The sequence below is a fragment of the Toxorhynchites rutilus genome, chromosome 3, assembly GCF_029784135.1.
Source record: "Toxorhynchites rutilus septentrionalis strain SRP chromosome 3, ASM2978413v1, whole genome shotgun sequence".
Classification (NCBI taxonomy): Eukaryota; Metazoa; Arthropoda; class Insecta; order Diptera; family Culicidae; genus Toxorhynchites; species Toxorhynchites rutilus.
Window position 1 is genome coordinate 291,653,702 of NC_073746.1, and position 21,112 is coordinate 291,674,813.

Here is a 21,112-nt window from a genome sequence, read left to right on the forward strand (position 1 = left end):
ATAATAGTAATTATTTGTGGAACAAACAGGAAATGCATCGACAAATGGTTAAGTGAGTGTCAGGACTACATGTGTTAGGTAATCAAACAATATGAAGTAAAAATTTTCATTCAAACTTTTATATTTTTACACTGCACTTGGCCCTTCTGATCTTATAGAGAATACTTTACCTCCCAAGCACTAATATCTCCACCAGACGTCGACACTGTACATTTGTCGTCGCAAATATAAACAAATCAGACTATACAACGCACACCAACAAACCACCGCATTCGTGAAACTGAAAACGTTTTTTTATTACAGAGTCAGTGTGGCACTGACTCAGTTTTAAAAACGAATTCGCTATAAGACAAGATTTGGTTGGACGGGTGACACACAAGTCATCCGCCCCGGGTGGCACCCGATCACGCTACGCCACTGCCTGCATTCAAGGCTGGACTAGTATTGATGGAACAAAGTGCTAAGAAACCGAACAATAGTCTTGCAAAGATGGTAAACAAATCAATAGAAACAGTTCTTTAATTCAGGGAATATTTCAATGTTTTATTATTTTTACTGACTTACCTAAAATCTAATCAAATGTATAACAAATTTATTCAACTACTCTGCCGTAGTTAATATATATTATATATAAACCATAGTTTTGCTTCTTTTGTATGATAATCCAACAATGTATGACGATGCGATATGCAAAAAAAAAACAAATATATCAGCAAGTAAGCTATTATAGATATATGTTACATAACCGCATTGATTTCTCTTTGTTTTCAATGTTCCTGGATATTTTAAATAAGACAACTAGCTAACAAATTGCCTTTTCAAGCTCAACACTTTCCATCGACAGAGGTGAAGAATATAATATTATGTTGACTTACAAGTTAAGGTGCTCAAGAGCTGCAATTCTACGCTGTAATAAAATAACATTCTGCGTTTAAATAGAACAAAAAAAAAGGTTAAAACTATTTTCCAACAAGTTACTAGTTTTCCAATTCAAAATATTGCTGAAAAAACAATCATACAAAAACCTAAATTTACAACCGATGTTTCTCGCTTTTGCGTTGCTTGAAATGGGCCACTTGACGCGGTAAAAACGGTATGAACAAACAATTATATCAAGAAGTGCAGCGGCGTACACATATCCGTTCGTCATCATCAGTTGTGATTCTTGGGCTTTTTCTTGGAGAATATTCTGAACACCCCGCCGCTGCTGCCACTCTTCTTGTCCTTGCCGTTGCCACTGCCGTCCCGACTGCCGCCCTTGATAAAGCTGGCCTCGCTCTCGCTGGAACTTTCCGCCGAATGGCCGGTTTGCTGGCGGGTCAGTATCAGGTTGGAAATATCTCCCGCTCCCAGACTGGTAGAGGTGGAGATGGTGGTTGTGATGCTACTACTTCCGCCCGGGATAATGCCAGTCACTGGGAGCGAAACTGGCCGCTGTGCTTCGTGGCGAGTTTGGCCCCAACCTGGAAGACGAAAAATAAAACCATTATGTGATTGTTGGTGTACAGTTTTGGGTGTAAGGTAATCTGTAATCTTTTTTCTTTCTCTGAATAGTAGAATTTAATCCTAAGAAGCTCAATTTTGAATTCTTAGTTTAATCTGATCTTTCTCAATTGCTCAATTTTGAATTCTTAGTTTAATCTGATCTTTCTAAAACGGACCCTTCAAGGGGTACATGCATATTATTTATCTGGGAAGATATTCCAATACCCTTAATAGAAGCAATAATTGAAGCAATTGTACGCAGTGATAGGTCGTCTCATGGACGAGTGTCCCCAGCAATTAGCAGTACCTCGTGTGGTTTCAAAGTCGCTAATTAAGAGCCATTTAAGGCTTGACCTTAACTTGGCTTTCTTCGCGAGATGATCGTGTTGACAGATACGGAGGAATACTATTGGGGATCAATAATTTTTTCGAATTGACCTTCCACCTATTGGAGGGATTGAAGCTGTTGCTTGTCATGCAAACATCAGAGGCAAAGACCTTTGTATTGTCAGCTTGTATTGGCCTCCGAGAGCTGCGGCTAGCCGCAAGCAACTTGTTGACATGTGCTCACTCCTTCCTGAGCCACGATTGATCTTGGGAGATTTCAACTCTCACGGAACTGCCTGGGGGGAACAGTACGACGACAATCGTTCATTGTTGATATATGACTTGTAACAGCTTCAATATGACCGTTTTAAACACTGGGGGAACAACACGTGTACCTAAACCTCCTGCTAACCCAAGTGCTCTTGACCTCTCGCTTTGCTCGAATTCACTATCGTTAGATTGCAAGTGGAATGTAATCCAGGACCCCAACGGTAGTGATCACTTGCCAATCAAAATTTCCATCACCATTGTATTGAATTCTTCTGAATCTATAAACATGGCATATGACCTCACAAGACACATTGACTGGAAAAAGTATGCGGACGCGATTGCTCTAGCCATCGATTCCAGAGATGCTTTACCTCCATTGGAGGAGTATAACTTCCTTTCTCGTTCGATCTATGACAGCGCAGTTCGCGTTCAAACGAAACCCATTCCAGGTTCCACCCTTTCCCGAAGCCCTCCCAATCTATGGTGGGATAGCCAATGTTCCATGCTTTATATAGAAAAATCGAATGCATTTAAAGCTTTTCGGAAACGTGGAACTGCTGAAAATTTTCAAACGTATTTAGCCCTTGAGAATCAGTTCAAAAATTTGATCAAAGGAAAAAACGTGCTTATTGGCGAAATTTCGTGGGAGGTTTGTCACGAGAAACGCCAATGAAAAAATTATGGAAAGTGGAAACATGAGAAATCGCTCTTCAACGAATGAAAGCGAAGAATATTCACATCGATAGATTTTTAATTTTGCACGGAAGGTTTGTCCCCATTCCGCTCTCGTGCAAAAAATTGTTCGAGATATACCACAAGATAAGTGCGATCTTGATTCTGAGTTTTCGATGGTAGAATTCTCTATTGCTCTCCTTTCATGTAACAATTCTGCTCCGGGACCGGATCGAATTAAGTTAAACTTGTTGAAAAACCTCCCTGATGTGGCGAAACATCGCTTGTTGAATTTATTCAATCGGTTTCTGGAACATAATATTGTTCCAGATGATTGGAGACAAGTACGAGTTTTAGCTATTCAAAAACCCGGAAAACCCGCGTCCGACTTCAATTCGTACCGCCCAATAGCAATGCTGTCTTGTATACGGAAATTGTTGGAGAAAATGATCTTGTTTCGCCTTGATCGATGGGTTCAAATGAATGGCCTACTCTCAGATACACAATATGGGTTCCGCAGGGGCAAGGGGACGAATGATTGTCTTGCGTTGCTTTCTTCAGAAATTCAAATGGCTTACGCCGAAAAAAAACAAATGGCTTCAGTATTCTTGGACATAAAGGGGGCCTTTGATTCAGTTTCAATAGAGGTCCTGTCAGACAAATTACACTCTCGGGGTCTGCCGCCTCTATTGAATAATATGTTATATAACTTGCGCACCCGTGGCCGAGTGGTTAGCGTCATAACTAACATGCCGGGTGTTCGGGTTCGATTCCCGTTCTGGTCGGGGGAATTTTTCGTCAAAGAAATTTCCTCCGACTTGCACTGTGATCACGCGTATTCTAGAGCTTGCCACTCAGAATGCATTCAAGGCGTGTTATTTGGCATAGAAATCTTAACTAAGTACTAATAAAAATGACGTACTACGTTGAGACGGCGAAGTTCCTCTAGGAACGTTAGTGCCATTGAAGAAGAAGAAGAAGTTATATAACTTGCTTTGTGAGAAACATTTGAATTTTTCTCACGGAGATTCGACAGTAAGTCGGGTCTCCTACATGAGACTCCCCCAGGGCTCATGTTTAAGCCCACTTTTGTACAACTTCTATGTAAGCGACTTTGACAACTGCCTTACACAAAATTGCAGCTTAAGACAACTTGCAGATGATGGAGTGGTGTCTGTCGTAGGATCAAAAGAATCCGACCTGCAAGAAACCTTACAAGATACTTTGAACAATTTTTCAACCTGGGCCATTGGGCTAGGGATCGAATTCTCCACGGAGAAAACAGAGATGGTGGTTTTTTCTAGGAAGCATAGACCAGCAAAACCAAAGCTTCACCTTTTGGGTAAACCGATCACTCATGCTATGTCATTCAAGTATCTTGAGGTCAGGTTCAACTCCAAATGTACTTGGGGGGCCCATATTAGGTATCTGAGAATAAAATGTCAACAAAGAATAAACTTTCTCCGTACAATTACCGGCACCTGGTGGGGAGCCCATCCAGAAGATCTTATAATGTTGTATCGAACAACTATTCTTTCAGTGATGGAGTATGGCAGTTTCTGTTTTCAATCAGCTGCCAAAACACACCTCAATGAAATCGAGCGAATTCAGTATCTTTGTCTCCGTATTGCGTTGGGATGTATGCCCTCAACGCATACCATGAGTCTCGAGGTTTTGGCAGGCGTACTCCCACTAAAAGATCGCTTCAATTTATTATCCCTTCGGTTCTTCATCCGATGTAAGGTCATGAACCCATTGGTGATCGCAAATGTTGAGCAGCTGATCGAGCTAAATTTTCACTCCGGATTCATGAGTTCATATCATGAATTCATCTCCATGCAGGTTGATCCTTCTTCGTTTATTCCCAACCGTGTTTGTTTTCCTGACTACATCAATTCCTCTGTGCATTTTGATCTGTCCATGAAGCAGGATATCCATGGAATTCACAGGATTTGGAGTGTTCAACAAATTTTTTAGCACCTCACACAGTCTTCAGTTTCCTTGCTCAGTGTATATTGCTGAATTGGCAGCAATACACTGGGCGCTGGACAGCGTCGCCCGACCTGTTGAACACTATTACATTGTAACGGATAGTCTGAGCTCTGTCGAAGCTATCCGTTCAGTGAGGCCGAAAAAGCACTCGCCGTACTTCCTTGAGAGAATACGAGAAATTTTGAGTGCTTTATCCAGACGCTGTTATGTCATTACCTTTGTCTGGGTCCTTTCACATTGCTCAATTCCGGGTAATGAGAGGGTTGACTCATTAGCAAAGGTAGGTGCAATTGAAGGCGATATTTATCAGCGTCAAATCGCCTTTAATGAATTTTATTCCTTAGTTCGTAGAAATACCATCGCTAACTGGCATCGCAAATGGAACGAAGATGAATTTGGCCGGTGCCTTAACTCGATTATCCCTAAGGTTAGCCTCAATCCGTGGTTCAAAAGTCTGGACTTGAGTCGGGACTTTATTCGCACCTTCTCTCGACTCATGTCCAATCACTGTTCGTTAGACGCGCTGCTTTTTCGTTTTAATCTTGCCGACAGCAATCTCTGCGGTTGTGGCCATGGTTATCACGACATCGAACACGTTGTTTGGTCGTGCGAGTTGTATCTTGTCGCCAGATCGAATTTAGAAAACTCCCTTCGGGCTGGAGGAAAGCAGTCCAATGTGCCGGTGAGAGATGTGTTGGCTCGGTTAGACCTTGATTACATGTCCCAAATATATGTTTTCCTTAAAGCTATCGATCTTCGAGTGTGATTGTTCATACATCCTTTTCCCTCCTTTTCGTCCTTCGCGAGCTATCGGTTCCCTTCCTTCTAACATTAGAATAAGTTAAATTGTAAATACATATTAGATGTAAGGATAGTTTTAAGAATTGAGTGTGATGTGTCACTGTGAATGTGAATGTGAGTGCGAGTGTAAACACACATCTCCTTACATCCCATCCTTTTCCTAATGAAAATGTGTCACCCTTCTAAACTCGAGTCGACCGCGAGTAATCGGTTTCCTATTTCATTAACCATAGAATTAAGGAAACAACATGTTGATATATGCTAGTTGAAATATAGTTAAGAGTTTGGCTCCATTAAACTTATGTAACTGAGCCTGTTAAAATAAACAGATTAATAAAAAAAAAGGCTTGACCTTCAGATACTAGAATCACAAGTCGTACGGTCGACAAAAACACACAGTGATTCTCGAGTTTTCAGAATGAAAGTAGTCGCGCGAAATTTCAACATTTATGTGCCCACTTGAATTGATTTAAAAATTTCGACTATTCCTTTTGACAATTTTGACGTAGGACTACGTCTAACCGGAAGATATAGGGGGTGAAATGGAAATCTAGGCACGGAACAAGTAGGAAAAAATGCAAGATTTGGAACGCTTATAACTCGACCATTTCCCAATAGATCGCAAAGGTTTTTGCATCAATTGATAGGAAATGTATCTACGCGTCTATCATAACGAATAACATTTCATTTTTCTTGAGATTAATAATTGAATAATTGTGAAATATCAAGCATTGTTCAAATGCACTATGTGCCCATTTTTGATTGGTCCATTTTGTGCTCCTCAAATCGTACCGACCAAAACGGGCAACCAGAGCAGCAGCGAAATAGAATGAAGCACGATTGGAAAGGAAAAAGAAAAAATATGAACGAAGCATTGGTCGCAGTCTCACACATGCGTAATTCTCAAGCCAGCCAGTCAGCTTAAAAATCCCCGCTCCGCTGCCGTAACGATCATCCTTTGTGTGGATACCGACTGGACAACATCGTTGCTGGACGAGCTGGACGGCGAGGGATCGAGTGCCTTTCTCAAAGCAAGAGGGCGGAGGTGGTGGCGCTGGAGTAGAGTAGAGTAGAGTTTTCAAAGGGCCTTTCTCAAGGCTAGAGACGAATGAACTGCAAAAGTTTAAAGTCTCTATAATACAATACCTACCTACCTACCGTAACGATCATTCTCATTCAAACCGTACACCACATCGGTTCGCAACACAACACATCAACAAACCAACCCAAGCAGCCATGTCTGGACATGGTAAAGTAAGAAAAGTGAAGGGAAAGGCAAAATCTCGCTCGAACCGTGTTGATCTGGAGTTCCCCGCAAGGGTAGCTAGGCCGAGCGCGTTAGTACCAGTGCACCAGTCCACCTACCCGGCGTTATATAGTTTCGGCCGCCGAAGAGATCGAGTTAGCTGGCAAAGCTGCTCGCGACGATAAGAAAACCCGCATTCGGAACAGAACACATTCGGTTCGGTGGACATCAAGACAACAGGCAGTTGCAGCGAGTGGCGAGTGGCAAACGCAATCGCAAAACGGCATCAGGTAGCAGAAGAAAAAAGTTTGTTCTTTATACAAACTGCTTTGGTGGCAAATCCAGAACAAGGCGGCATCAAGGGCGTTCGAAATGGTTTTTTTCAAAATCACGAGTACAAAGTTTTCTAAATTGGAACCATTCCATATAACAAGGCGCTTTTCAGGGCCATTAAAAAAAAAAAAAAGAAAAAAAAAGTTTACGAAATACAGTTCAATTCTTCCTAAAACATTATCCAAAATAATAATAAAACACAAATTGATTTTTTCATAATTTGTTTGCCAGGATCTGATGAGTATGTGAATTTGCCAGTTGTTCTGAGCTTATTGATAGTTGGGGACTTTCCTGATTATTAAATTTTCACCAATTCTTAAATTGTTTCCAGATTGAAAGTACAGTAATTTACAATTAGTTCGACATTTAGCTAATTCGACGGACATGTAATGCGGCTTATTTAGTTGGACATTTTTGTAAACATAGAGATCCAAATTATGACCCCACATTGAAAGTCGACACTGTACCACTGTCATCGCAAATGTTCAATTACAGGTTAAAATCGCCTCCAATGCGACACTGAGTGGCGCTTCGGCACGTCGCATTGAATGTAATTTACTGTACAACATGTCACAAAGCTGGATGGGAAGAAATTTTCCAACTGTGAAAGCTGTGGCGAGTGGCAAACGCAATAGCTAAACAGGAAGGTTTAACCGAACAAGATGGGAATATCGAGTGATAACAAAAACACAACACCAAAAGTTCTTTTCAGAACCATCAACATATTCATAAAGAGTAAACAGTAAACTAATCCATTTTTCAGGTAGATAGGTAGTTATTCACGTAGGAGAAGAAAATAAAACAATATATTTAAAACATATATTTAACAAAAGCTGTCCCTTTGTATAGTCCTACGTCACTCCGGTTATGTCCCCGACATTACCCACCCGTCTTTTTATCATTCTTGTTACTCTCAATAAAACCCTTTATTATTTGTTTATTTGGTCAACAGGTAGCATTGTACCCCAATGACAAAGGTAGGTTAAGTAAGTTTCTATGTCTTTCTGCAACAGGAAAAATACCAGTGCATTGAATCTAGTCACAACGTTACTCAGCCAACGGAATGCCGCACAAAAGCGCAACTGATCTCACCATTTCATCTGCAAACATTGAAAAGAGTCAGAAAAAGATGCCGAAAGAAGGCAAGAGCCCTGGAATGCACTGAGAAACAGATTTCGACGCTGACATCCCGAAGGCGCTTGTTGATGACAAATTATTCCGGAAAATGTTTTGTTTTCGACGACGAAAGTTATTTCCCTCTTTCGAAGACGCACATTCCCGGAGACGATCGATACTATTATATGAATAGTTCTACTGCATCTCCGAACATGAAATATAAGTTTGAACATATGTTTGAACGGAAAGTGATGCTATACATTGTCATTTCCCAGAGAGGTATTTCTAAGCCATGGTCCAAGCAAAAATGACACAATCGTTTGTAAATACCCATTCGGTTTTATTTGTACCCAAAAACCTCAACCCGACATATCTGCCTCATTGTCCCTCAATCGATAACTTCGTCGAGATATATATGTCTTTTGTCTTTTGTGTACAAAAATAGCTGAAGAGCCACGAATTGCAAACAGTTGATTGGTAGAATCTAGAGATGCATTCGCAAAGTTGACACGAAGGCCGTACAAAGCTCCTGTTCCGACGTCAAACGGAAGTTTAATCGAACAGCCGATTACGGATCATTTCCCAATGTTTCTTAATTTTTGACGTAGAACTACGTCTTTCAGGAAGGGTGCCAAATCAGAAAACAGGTCACGTTTTTATGAAATAAAGTTAACATTAATAACTATTTTCACTGTGAGCGAATTTTCATGATTTGCATACCAATAGAATCGGAAATTCTCTAAGATTTGTTTGATATGCTTTACATTACAATTCACTAATCTCTAAACGGTTGAAATTCATGAAAACTAGAAGAACTTCCTTTTTTCCCATACATTTGTTCTGCCGATTTGTGTGCTAACCCTACTCGTATTTCGAATGCTTATAACTCGAATATTTCTTAACAGATCGGAAAGATGTTTGCATCAATTGATAGGAAATATTTCTACGCGTCTATCACAATTAATAAAATGTTATTTTTCATGAGATGAACAATTGAATAACTGTAAAATGGTCAAGCGTTATTTAAACGTCCTACTGACAAGTTTTGATTGGCCCGATTTACGGTTTCCCCAACACAGACTTCAAAATCGATGTGCATGTGAGAATCCGCTTTGCAAATATACATGCAAGTCTGGGGTATTTTTTTGTGTTGAGTTCTTTTATACCCGGAAGATGTTTCCCTAAAACGTTCTTTTGAACTGAGAAGCCTGGGAAAATCGTCATTTTAGATACTAGAAGTGAATGTACTTTCGCGGTTCGAGAACTACGTAAACATGAGATGTGCAATAATTTCAGAGGGAAATGCAAAATACAATGATCGTTTGACAATTCTTCCGTTCACATATTTTGGTAGCATCATATCAAACGTAAAAGGACGTTCATCAAAATTATTTGTAACGAAGAACATAATCTATTACAAAAATTTCGATGCATTCTAAAATAATATTCGAAGTGGTAAACAAGCGGTTGTAGTGGATACTGCGTAGTTCTACGTCGAAAATATGCGGTCGTGTGCTAGATACAACCCCTTAAAATTTTTTTTTCAACAATGGACAATGCATCTGCATCCCAATAGGAAGTATCCCGTGTCGGGCACACCTACAGAGCATTGGAGACAGCAACATCACAATTACGAAAACACTTGTAATACTAACCTCGAGCCAACCGCAAGTAATCGGTTACATATTACTAGCATAGTTGTAAGGCAAACATTGTCGAAATATTGTACTCCCGGCCCCGTTAGGCTAACAACATATGAGCCTTAAAAAAATATATGTTTTTGGGAAAAAAATGGACAATGCATCTTTAATTTCAATACATCAGATCTTCCTCAGGTTTTTTACGAACTTGAGAAAAAAATCCAAAATTTTAGTTGCCACCTATTATTAACTTCATCCTCCTTAACTATTAGAGCCCCCGCAGACTGCGGACTATTTAACGGCCGATAGTTTGGTTGACCGACTAAATCAGTATGGAGATATAAGCATATGCGCATATTACACCGATTCAGTTGGGTCGGTTTTTGCACTAACAGATCAAACTGTCTGCTGACAAAAAGTATGCAGTCTGCGGGGCTCCTGAACCTCGGTTCATACCAATCACCATTAGTAGACGAATGAAAACAATTTTTAACAAAACAACGATCTATAGCATATCGGTTAGTACTTGTTCAGATGTTAAATTTAAACATATTAGCGAGACGCGCGCAATCGAGGAAATACCGACACCAAACGGTTTGTGTTTGTCGTTATTCAAGGAAGCCAGCACCAAACTCATCGAAGGTTCCCTCGAGACAAGAAAATAATCCTAACCAGCATCATCGAAAAACACCATCACCATGAAAAAAACAGGAAAAACGCTTTAGCTCTAACCGGTCGAGTATCCATCCAGGTTGATACTGTTGCCGAACGTATTGCTAACCCCATTATTGAACTGCTGGTAGTCCATTCCACCATTGGATCCATTATTGCCGTGAACGGTAGTCGATGTCGTCGTCACCGTCGGAAGATGCTGGTGCCATGTTGTTCGCGATACGACATTGTTGTTGCTCTCCCGACCGGTGGGGCTGCCCATCTTCAGGTAGTTGTTACTGTTGGACTGCTCCCTTTCCCGCTTGATAAACTGGTCCTGTTGTGATTGTTTCTGCTGCAGAAGCGATTGCTGTGGCTGCTGGTGATGGTGGTGATGTTGGATGCCCGAAGGTGGTTTTAGCGGGGAGAATGAACTCAGCGGGGGAGAGGTGGCCGGTAGTGGTGGGACAGGATTATCTGACGGTGTTTCATGTGATTTGGACGGTGACAAACATAATGAAATCAATGACACACATACACATCGACAACGCATTGACGATACACGAGTTACACGGTATGGAAAACCTGCAAGAGAGTTTGATTGAGAAAGGATTCACTCACCTGATGTTCTCACTTCACTGTGACGTAACCACACCTCTTCGTTGCCATTGTTGTTGTTGTTGCTACTGTTAAGGTTGTTGCCATTCTGAGGTATTCCCCCACGCGTAGCTGAAGGCTGATAAGACAGGGAACGTGGGTTGTTTGGGAAATTGCCGTTGTCGTAGTCTGAGAAAGCAATATCATTTTATGTAGAAGTAAATGGATCCGTACAGTTAAGGTGACTTACCGTTACCGTTGAAACTACCGCTCGTCTTGGGACGAATTTGTACTGTGCTGTTGGTGTTGTTGTTGTTCAAGATGTTCTCATTGCTAGATTGGCGCTGTGGAACCGGAGGGGGAACGCCCCGAGGTGGTATCGGAGGCTTATCCGCCAAGCCGTAGAATTCCTGTGTTGGGGTTTGCGAGGACTGGAAAATTTGCTGCTGCTGCTGCTGTTGCTGAGACAATCGTTGCTGGGAATTACAATTTAACAAATGAGCAATTCCGTGCCGAATCAGCAGAGAAACAGCAAATTTCTTTTCGATTTTTTCAATTTTATTGAAACTTGGTACATATAATGGAAGCTACCCAATTTTCTCCAAAGCTCACAATTTTCATTATTATATGACCAATTTAAATTACGACTGATTTTTTAAAAGGGTGTATTCAAAATCATTGATCTTTTTTTCAAAAATCGTAACTCAAAATCCAGTTGGTCCCGTGGTAAACTTACCAAAATGGAGATATACATTTTGGAAAATTCATAAAAAGTAACATAAAAAATGAATCTACATGCGATTCTACATGAAAAACTATATATAACATTTTATCCTAGGACTAACCGCTCTCTCTTTTATATTGAAAAGAATGAAGTGAAATTTCTATACGATGTCGAAACCTTAGTTGTAATGTCCAGACCAAGGCGCGTAGAAGTATATCCTAAGGTGGGCCAACTTGCTAAAACCACTCTCCAGCCATCTTGGAAGTCTACTGTGTTTTGTTTGTAAACAAAACACAATACGCTTGTGCCCAAGCTCGCTCGTGATCAGTCTGTCTCTTTCACGCTTCAAGAAAATAATTCCCCTTCTGCTTTCTTCCGTACTGTTTTCATACCGCTCCCCTAACCAACTTAGTGACGAAACGGCCTCACCTAGTACCATAGACCCGTCTTGGTCCAGACTACCCATGTTCGTATAGGTGACGTAAGCGACAAAATGATCGAAATCGACTTTTAGGTTTTAACACATTCTATACAGCGTAATACGTATGCTCAACATGCAAACAAACTTTTTTTTTTCGAAACCATTTGAGCAATTTTGAAAAAAACATTTTTGAATGACTATTCGACAGTTTCAACGCATAACTGAAGTAGTTGCATACGGCTTTCATACATCGTTCGGAAATAACAACTACCAGTATTTTGTGATAAGGAATATTAATTTCATAAAACGGACAACTTTGATTAAACCTTACCTTTAACGTCTAACCCAAATTCGATTAATCTTCATGCATCGTGTAGTTGATTTTGTTGACATTGTGCTGGCGTTTTGGATTTAGATTTGGAATTTTGGATCAGAAAACGAGTATTGTTCCGAGGGACGATCCTGTAGAAATATTGCAAAACTCGTGGTAAAGTCTAAGTCTGCTGTGTACCAGATTATCAAGAAGTTTGAAGAGCACCATTATCTTGAAGATTTGCCTAGATCACGAACTAGAAGAGGTGCTTCCAATTAACAAATCGGAAAGAAATGTGTCCAATAATCTGACTCTGTATGGAAAATTGCTGAAAAAACACAAGGTTAGCGTCGGAACCGTCCTAAATAACAAACGAATGAACAGAAGACACCGAAACGGACCGCGGAACAGCATGAACGGGCAAATGAGCGATTCCGAAGAATGGATAGGATCCTGAAAAAGCGAAGAAACTTATTGCAAACTGGCCACAACAACACTTCCGGGCCACAATTTCAAGTGCTATTGTTGGCAAGGAAGTACCAGATGCTAAATGGTCGATTAGAATGGACAAGTTTGGCAAGAATGTGCTTGTATGGCAAGCTATTTGTTCTTGTAGAAATGAGCTTGCCATATTTCACAACATGAACCTGAGAATTATCGATCCTGATCACAACCACCACTGCACGGTGAAAACGAGATGAAGTGTACATAACCTTGCATACAAATAATTTCATTTTCATCGTGAAGTGACGTTCGTGATCAGGCCCACTGTATATTGTCAACACAGAGCCTCACCGATGTTCTGCCCAAACCTTGCAGACGTTCACTACGCTGCTGCCACCCTCAAACTGCTAAAAAAATACAAGATCAAATTCGTCGAAAAAGCTAATAATCCACCAAATTGTCCAGAACTACGTCCGGTTGAACGTAACTGGGCAATTATCTAGCGGTGCCTTCAAAGGTTGGTAAAGAAGCACAATTAATCAATGAGTTCAAGAAAATGCTGTGCTTCAGTTGCCTATCGTTGAAAAGAGTGTTGGAACTTGAAGAAATCATAGCTGGTGAACAAATCTCCATTCCCTTCCGAAATTTGGTGGTGGATTGTAAAGTGGATTGTAAAGACAATCTATCACACTTCAATAATATATACTTTTTTTTGAGCAAAGTACCAGAAGCTCAGATCTGTGGCTGACAGAACGCGTAGAGGAGATGTGCGTAAAACAGACCGTCGCATTGATTCAATGATCATCCGGGAAATCAAGACAAATCCATCGGTAACCATTCGATCAATCAGGGAAAATCTTCAGCTTTCAGTATCCGACCGTACAATTAGCCGCAGGATCAGGTAAGATGGAATGCAGAGCAAATTCGCTCGCAAACTACATCAGTCCCAAAAAAAAAGCACGGCTAGAGTTTGCAAAAAAAAATCTCAACGAGCCGATATCTTTCTGGAAACGTATTTTATGGACGGACGAATCGAAGTTTGCCATCTTCAATCAAAAGCAAGAAGTGAGAATTTGGGGAAAATCAGGCGGAGTACTAGAATATCGTCATCTACAGCCTCCGTGTTTTACCGTAGTGGAAACAAAATGGTCTGGTGTGGCTTTGTCTGCGCCGGAGTAAGAAACTTGTTTCAAATCAACGGCATGATAACAGCTGGCGCCTACATTGACACCATTAATGAAAATCTGCCTGAATCCTCTGCAAAAAACCGGCAAAGACAAAGACTTAATTTTCCAACTGGACAATGATCTAAAACATTCTGCCAAAAAAACCAAGGCTTTTTTCAAGTCTGAGCGGTTAAAAGTTCTGAAATGGCCTACCCAAAGTCCAGATTTGACCTCTATTGAAAATCTGTGGGCTATTCGTTTTTTTTTTAATTTACAAAGAAAAAATAATTTGTCATTTGTTCTTCATCACAAATTATGAATCCTGATGTGATTTGAAACAAAAAAGAATTTGATAAATTTTCAAAAACATATCTCCATTTTGATGAATTTACCACGGCACCAGTGTACATCAAGCTTTGTTGAATTGGAAGGGTTTTCCAATAAAATAAAATAAAATCGAAGGGAGGGGGGATTGGTGGGTTGTTTTGGGATAAAAGTTCTTAATATTAAATTAAATTTTTGAGTAAGATTTTTTAACAGTGCATTTAAAATGTTATTTTTCCTAAATAGTTCATTAATTTTCCAACAACTTCGTCAAACATCACATTTAAATCAGACATCTGAAAATTGTGATTTTAGGTAGTTTCTATCATAAGTACCAAGTTTGAGAAAAGATCGGAGAGGGTCGAGTCAGCGGCCGGCTGATTTGGCATGGAATTGCTAAACTGTCAAAACAAAAAAAACCGTCAATCGTCTTTCGCCGATCTCTTTCATACCTGATTCTCAAGTTCACGTAGCTCCTTCTGCTTCTGGAGGAAATTAATTTGGGGGGTCTGTAAGCCACTACTGTTATTGCTACCGGAACCACCGGATTTGGCACTGTTCAGTGATGCACGTGAATCCCGTCGCTGGGAATCCGGTGATGAAGTTCGCGAGCTTATTGACGAGTTCGCATCGCTTCGGTCGAGGATCGGTGATTGAGCACTGATTTGTAGTCCAAGCAACTTAGCGTCGACGCTGGATGAGTGCTAGGGATTGGTGTGGATTGGTGCAATTAGCGTTGTTCTACCAGGCTGATAATGGAGGTTAACCCCCCTTCAATTAACTTACCTTCATCGATTCGTCGTAGCTCATGAGCTGCAAATTCGGGGGTAGTGCGGCGTGGAAAGCTATTTTATTCACCCACTCGGTCATTGACTCTTTGGAACCGGTAAGGAACAGGAATTCCGAACCATCCAGCAGCACCAATCGGAAGACGTTTTTCTTCTTGGTATAATCCTCTGCTCGTTCGCATTTGGCGTTCAGAATATTCACTGGTGCGGTGGCTGCCTTCTTCTGGGCGAAATCCTCAGCATCCTTGAAGAAGCAAAGCAACTGTCCACATAGAACCGTATAGAAGGGTTTCCACGAGCGAACCGGCGCCTTCTTTCCACCGGACTGCAACTCATGCTTGCGCTCAAGCACTCCCTGCACTTCGACGGGAGGTAAATCGGATTCGGAATTGTTATCGCTTCCACGTTGATTCTTGCGGAAGCTCTGTGCTCGCCGTCGGGTGGTGAATGACGGCGTTCGTTTGGCTGGCTTGGGACCAATCTTCATGCTCTCCGCTCGTTTAATGTTACCTTCAGAGCCTCGTCGGAGACGTTCCTGCAGCATCATTGCGAACGAATTGGACTTTTGAACTGGAGACACATCCGGAGCTTCCTTCGAGAGACCGGTACCAGATGCGGGAGACAGATGACTAGGTGTGGATGATTTGTTCGGTGTGTCCCGATAGCCGTTAACGGCGGATGAGTTCACGTCATTTCTTCGACGCTCCTCAGTGATACGTTGTACTTCTTTCTGCTTGAGCGCCTCATGGCGCTCACGTTCGACACGTTCCTTCTCAGCAATCCGAGCAGCCTGTTCGGCTTCCAATTGTTTCTTGAATTTCTGCTCCAACAAAGTTATCCGCTTCAGGGCGAGAACTTTTTCTTCCTGGGCAGCCACAGTTTTCTCGAAATCTTCATGCTTCCGGATAAGATCTTCGACCTGGGCAATGGATTCACCCAGCTTACCATCCTTCAACTGTACTTGTCGAGAGATGATCCAACCCTCAATAACATCGGCGTCCTTCAGGAAGAGTTGAGTGTCTAGGTTCAACTCGTAGAGATCTGCTCGCTGAACGATGGTATTATCTAAAAGTCGTTTCCGCTGATCCAGAATAGCGATCTTCTCCTGGACTTCATTCGCCAGGAAATGTCCATCTCTGATCAATTTTTTTCCTGTTTTGTAAAATGTTTCAAAAGCTTCGTTCCGCGAGTTGGCCTCCGTTCTGTGCTCCTTAATCTTCCCAATCAGTGCTTCGGCACCGGCCACATCCTTCGCGAGATCAGGAGCGGTGATCTGTGCCAGCATTTCGTTGATCCAGGCCATCAGATCTCGGTACTCATCGAAGTAAGCTTGCAATTGTTCCGCTTGCATAAGTTTTCCCTTGCGCTGGATCGTCTTCTCCTTCAGCTCAGACCACGCTTCGATCGTTTCGTCCCGCTTGACTTCGATGTGTTCTTTGGCATCGGGAAAGACGTCGCCTAGTTTCTGTGCTTCCTGGACAACGGATTCCAGCTGCTCCTTTATGGCGCACAGCTCCGCTTCGAAGCTTTCGTGAGTGCGCACAAGTGCCTGAATGGTCTCCAAGTCGTGACCATAGTCCTCCGATAGTACGGCAGAGATCTTTTCGTTTATCCAGCTGATAGTCTCGTCCGCGGTGCGATCAAACACGTGAACCTGTTTAGCCCCCGTCAAAGCTTCCTGGCGAGCTAGCACCAAGTCCTTAAGTTCTTCCCACAACTGCTTCGTTTCGTCCCGTTTACCTTTGATGATATCTTTATTAGGGTTACCCTCGTTTAACAATGATTCTCCCTTGGCAACGCATGCGTTGACACGAGCCTCGTTCGAGTTCAAATTTGACACAAACGATTCGAACTGAGCAGTCAACTGTTCCACGTGCTCTACGTCCGTTCCGTACTCCTCCGAACCGGCAGTCGTCATCTGCATTTCGATCCACTCTTGCAGATCGTCGATCTCTCGGATGAACTCGAACAGTTTCTTCGTCTCGGCCAACTTCTTCTCCCGTTCTCCGGCCAATCGGTTCAACTCGTGGAACTGATACTGAATCTTGTCGTTCTTGGCCTTAATTTTATCACTGTCAAAATGTCCACGTTCCTGGAGCCCGGCCGCCAGCTTATCAATTTTCTCCACCGTCGGGCGGAACGCTACGAGCTCCCGCTGCAATGCGTCCAGCTTTTTCTGCAGTGAACTGACCGAATCTTCGTCCTTGCCGTAATCGTACGACGAAATGATGGGTTTCTTCTCGCGTAGCCAGGACTCGGCCTCGTTTGCTTCTGCGTAGAATTGTTGACTTTCCACGGCATCCAGCAGCCGCAATCTTCGCACGTTGGTTAGATTCCGCAGGTTTATCAGCTTCTGCTGCAGCAGATTGGACTGTGACTCGATCTGCTCGACGGCGTAGTGATTCTCGCGGATCATCTGCTGGCCACGCTGGATCAGTGCAGAAATAGTTGGCTCCTGGGAGAGAATTTCCGCCTCCAGTGCTTGGTGTTTCTTTTGCAAACTCTGTACTGCGGTTAGACTGTTGCCAAGATCTTTGGATGCCGCCAGAGGTTCCTTCTCGTTCAGCCAAGATAACTCGTCTTCGGCATCACGCAGGAATTGGTGCAGCTGCAGTGAGTCCTCCAGGTTATCCCGGCGAATAGTTGTTGGTTCGTGCAGCGAATGGTACCGTTTGAAGGTGAGCATTGCGGTCTCGTGCAGCTCCTCCTTCATGAAGTGGTCGGACGCGAGGAACTTATCGTCCGCTGCTTTGATCTGCTCGCAGGTTTCCATGTGATGTGTGACGTCGGCCTCGAGCATTTCGTGTTTCTTCAGCAGGTTGCTCACCGACGCAAGATCTCGGCCGTAGTCTTCCGAAGAGAGCTGTAGCTCCACCTCGTCCATCCAGTTGTTGAAATCGTCCAGATTACGCTCGAACAGTCGGGCCTCATATGCCTGAGCCAGGCGTTCCTTTTTCTCACGAGAAGCTTCACGGAGCTTTTGCCAGTCCGCTTCCAGTATATCCAACTGCTGTTGGACCAGAGAACTAGCGTAGTGTTCGGCGTTGATCAGGGATTCACCATCTTCAATGATCGCTGTTACACGGCTTGAATTTGCTCCCAACTCAGCATCGAAAGCAATGTGCTTCTGAATTTTGCTCTGCAGATTGCTTGGTTCGCGGTAGTTTTCATCAAGTGCAATTTGCATTTTCTGCGAAATCCATTTGGCGACTTCGTATAAATCTCGCAAGAACTGCTGCAGCTGTAGGGATTCTTGCAGTTTCTGTTTCCTTGCAGCGGACGAAGCCAACAACCTATCTTTCCTAGCGATAACCGAATAAAGTCTCTGCTTAATCACGTCCGCCTCGAAAGGATTTTCTGCCAGTATTTCCTCTGCGAAGCTTTCAAGTTCGTCCGTTCTGCTGGCGGCCAGCAGCTTTTCGAAAGCCTCATGTTTCTTCATTAACGCATCTACAGCCGTGAATGACTCACCGAGATCGTCATTGTTCAGGAAGGCCTCCTTGTTGGCCAGCCAGGCTTCGATGTGGTCCGCCTGTTCCTTGAATTGCTGCAACTGATACGCCTCCTTGAGTCCACGATCCTTACCCTTCCAAGAATCAAGCAGATGTTTGTTTAAATCTTCCAGCTGCCTCAATGCCTTTTCCACGTAGTTATTCCTGATACCTCTTGCCTTGTTCTCGGCAACCAACCGCTCACCATGTTCGCGAAGAACTTTGAAGATCTTATCCCTTCCATCGATCTCCGCCTTCCGCTCTTGGTGTAACTGTATCTGCACCTGGCACTCGGCAATCGTGGTAGGATTCGTCACCGAATCCATCTTCTTGATGATGTCGTTAGTCCACAACTCAAGCTCCTTCACGTCGGCAGTGAATTTATGGGCAGTGTAGCCATTATCCAACGCATGCGCTCGCTTTACGCTTGCCTCCTGCAGGTTATTCCACTGTCGCTTCAATTCATCGAGCTTTTCTTCGATGTTGATCGCATTGTCCGGATACTTTTGAAACAGCACTCTAGCTCGTTGTTCGTGTTCATGGATTTTCTGCTGAACGGCCGTCATATCACGCTGCATTGTATCCTGCTTACGCTTCAGAGCTTCCACCGCATTCAAATCACGTCCGGTGTCATCCACACTCATCGCCAGCTGCTTCTCGGCGATTCGTTCGGCCGTGTCGTCAACATCACGGTTGAACACATGAATTTCATAAGCCCCATCTAGCAGCTCACGATACTTGTTCAGCGCTCCCTGCAGTGACTTCCATTTGTTGTTGAAATTGTTCCTTCTCTGCTGAACATTCTTGGCCTCGTTCGGTGCCTTCTCCTGCGTGAGAAGTTTATCCGCCAACACATTGATCGTTTTAATGCGTTGATCGTCCACCCTCATATCGGAATCAACATCATCCAGCTTTCTCTTCAAAGCGTTACAGTGCTCCAGATCGCGACCGGTATCACTAGCGTGCACCATCATCTCTTTGTCCCTAATCCAAGCCTCCAACTTGTCTAGCTGACTGTTGAATTCTAAAATGTCTTGCGCTTCCTCCAAACCTCTACCACGGGAGACAACCTCGTGCAGCAGAACGTTCCACGAATCACTCAACTTGCACACTTCATCCTCGATCTCGGCAGCACATTCGTGCCTCTTTGCAATGAGCGTTTCCCCTTTCTGCTTGACTTCCTTGATGCGACCTTCGTTTGCCGCCACTTCCGCCTGGAACGCTTGGTGTTTCTGCAGCTTCTTCACCTTGTCCTCCATGTTGGTCACGTCAGTAAATCCAGTCGCATCGGCTTCCAGCTTCTTCTGCTTCTCATTGATCCACGCCCCTGCCTCCGCGCAGTCTCGAATGAATTGCGCATACAGCAAGGCATTCTGAAGCTTTTGTCGTCGCTGCGCACACAGCTCCTTAATTCTCTGTCTGCGATCAATAATTTCTTTCAACCTCCTCCTGATATTCTCGCTGTCGTAATGATTTTGCTCCACCAGTTTCCTGCCGTGATCCTGGAGGATCGCCACCTTCTCGTCCTGCGTTTGGATCAATTTCTCGAATGCATCGTGCTTCTTGAGCTGATTTTGCACCACATCCACCGTCTGACCGAAATCGGAACTCAACAGGGCGGCCTCCTGGCCACTGCTCAGATTATCGATAACCTTCGCATCCCGCATGAAGCAGAACAAATCTATCTTCTGCTCCAGCAGGATCTTCTTCTTGTTGTACGCCGAATGTAGCTTCGCTCGTTCGTCCAGCAGGGCCGAACACTTTTCTTCCACCTCGGTCGCCGCATAGTGCCCTGTCTGCACCATCGAGTCACTCAGCTCGTTCAAGTACCTGAAAGTTTCCTCGCGCGCTTCAATCTCCCCGTAGATGGCGTCGTGCTGAATTTTCAACGCTGTCGCACCCGTCGCATCGCTAACGTGCTCTTCCGCCTGTAGGGTTGCGCGCAAATTTGTTGCCCACGACATCAAATCCCTGACCTGAGTGAGGAAGTGTTGCAGGTCACAGCTTGCCTGCAGTTGATCGTTGCGTAGCGCCGATTTCTCCTTCAGCACGTTCCACGCCTGGATGACGTTTTCCTGTTCTACGGCAATGGCCTTTGCATTGTCGCCGGGGTACTTCGCCTGCAGTCGCAGCGAATCGTCCACCAGAAACTGAAGCTGTGCCTCCAGTGCAACCAGCTCGTTCTCGAAGGCTTCGTGTTTGCGAGCTAGCGCCAGGGCCGAGTTCAGATCCTTGCCCAACTCATTCGAGAGGGCAGCGTTCTTGTCCTGGGAATCAATGTGGTGTTAATTGTGAACAGGTGAAACACAGA

General features: G+C 43.4%; 1 protein-coding gene across 12 annotated transcripts in view; it reads right to left on the minus strand.

Moving 5' to 3' along the window:
- Positions 1–514: 514 nt before the first annotated feature.
- LOC129779522 (spectrin beta chain) overlaps positions 515–21,112 on the minus strand; it is a 173,922-nt gene continuing 153,324 nt past the window's right edge. For 10 of the 12 annotated variants that reach the window (XM_055787053.1, XM_055787046.1, XM_055787054.1 and 7 more), the window contains 6 exons: positions 15,309–21,068; positions 14,975–15,226; positions 11,381–11,606; positions 11,155–11,319; positions 10,615–11,010; positions 515–1,463 (listed from right to left, as the gene is read on the minus strand). In XM_055787053.1, the coding sequence (XP_055643028.1) occupies positions 1,153–1,463; positions 10,615–11,010; positions 11,155–11,319; positions 11,381–11,606; positions 14,975–15,226; positions 15,309–21,068 (7,110 nt within the window). In that variant the 3' untranslated portion in view covers positions 515–1,152. The remainder of the gene's footprint in view (positions 1,464–10,614; positions 11,011–11,154; positions 11,320–11,380; positions 11,607–14,974; positions 15,227–15,308; positions 21,069–21,112) is intronic. The other 2 variants (XM_055787055.1, XM_055787056.1) reach the window with 2 other exon arrangements.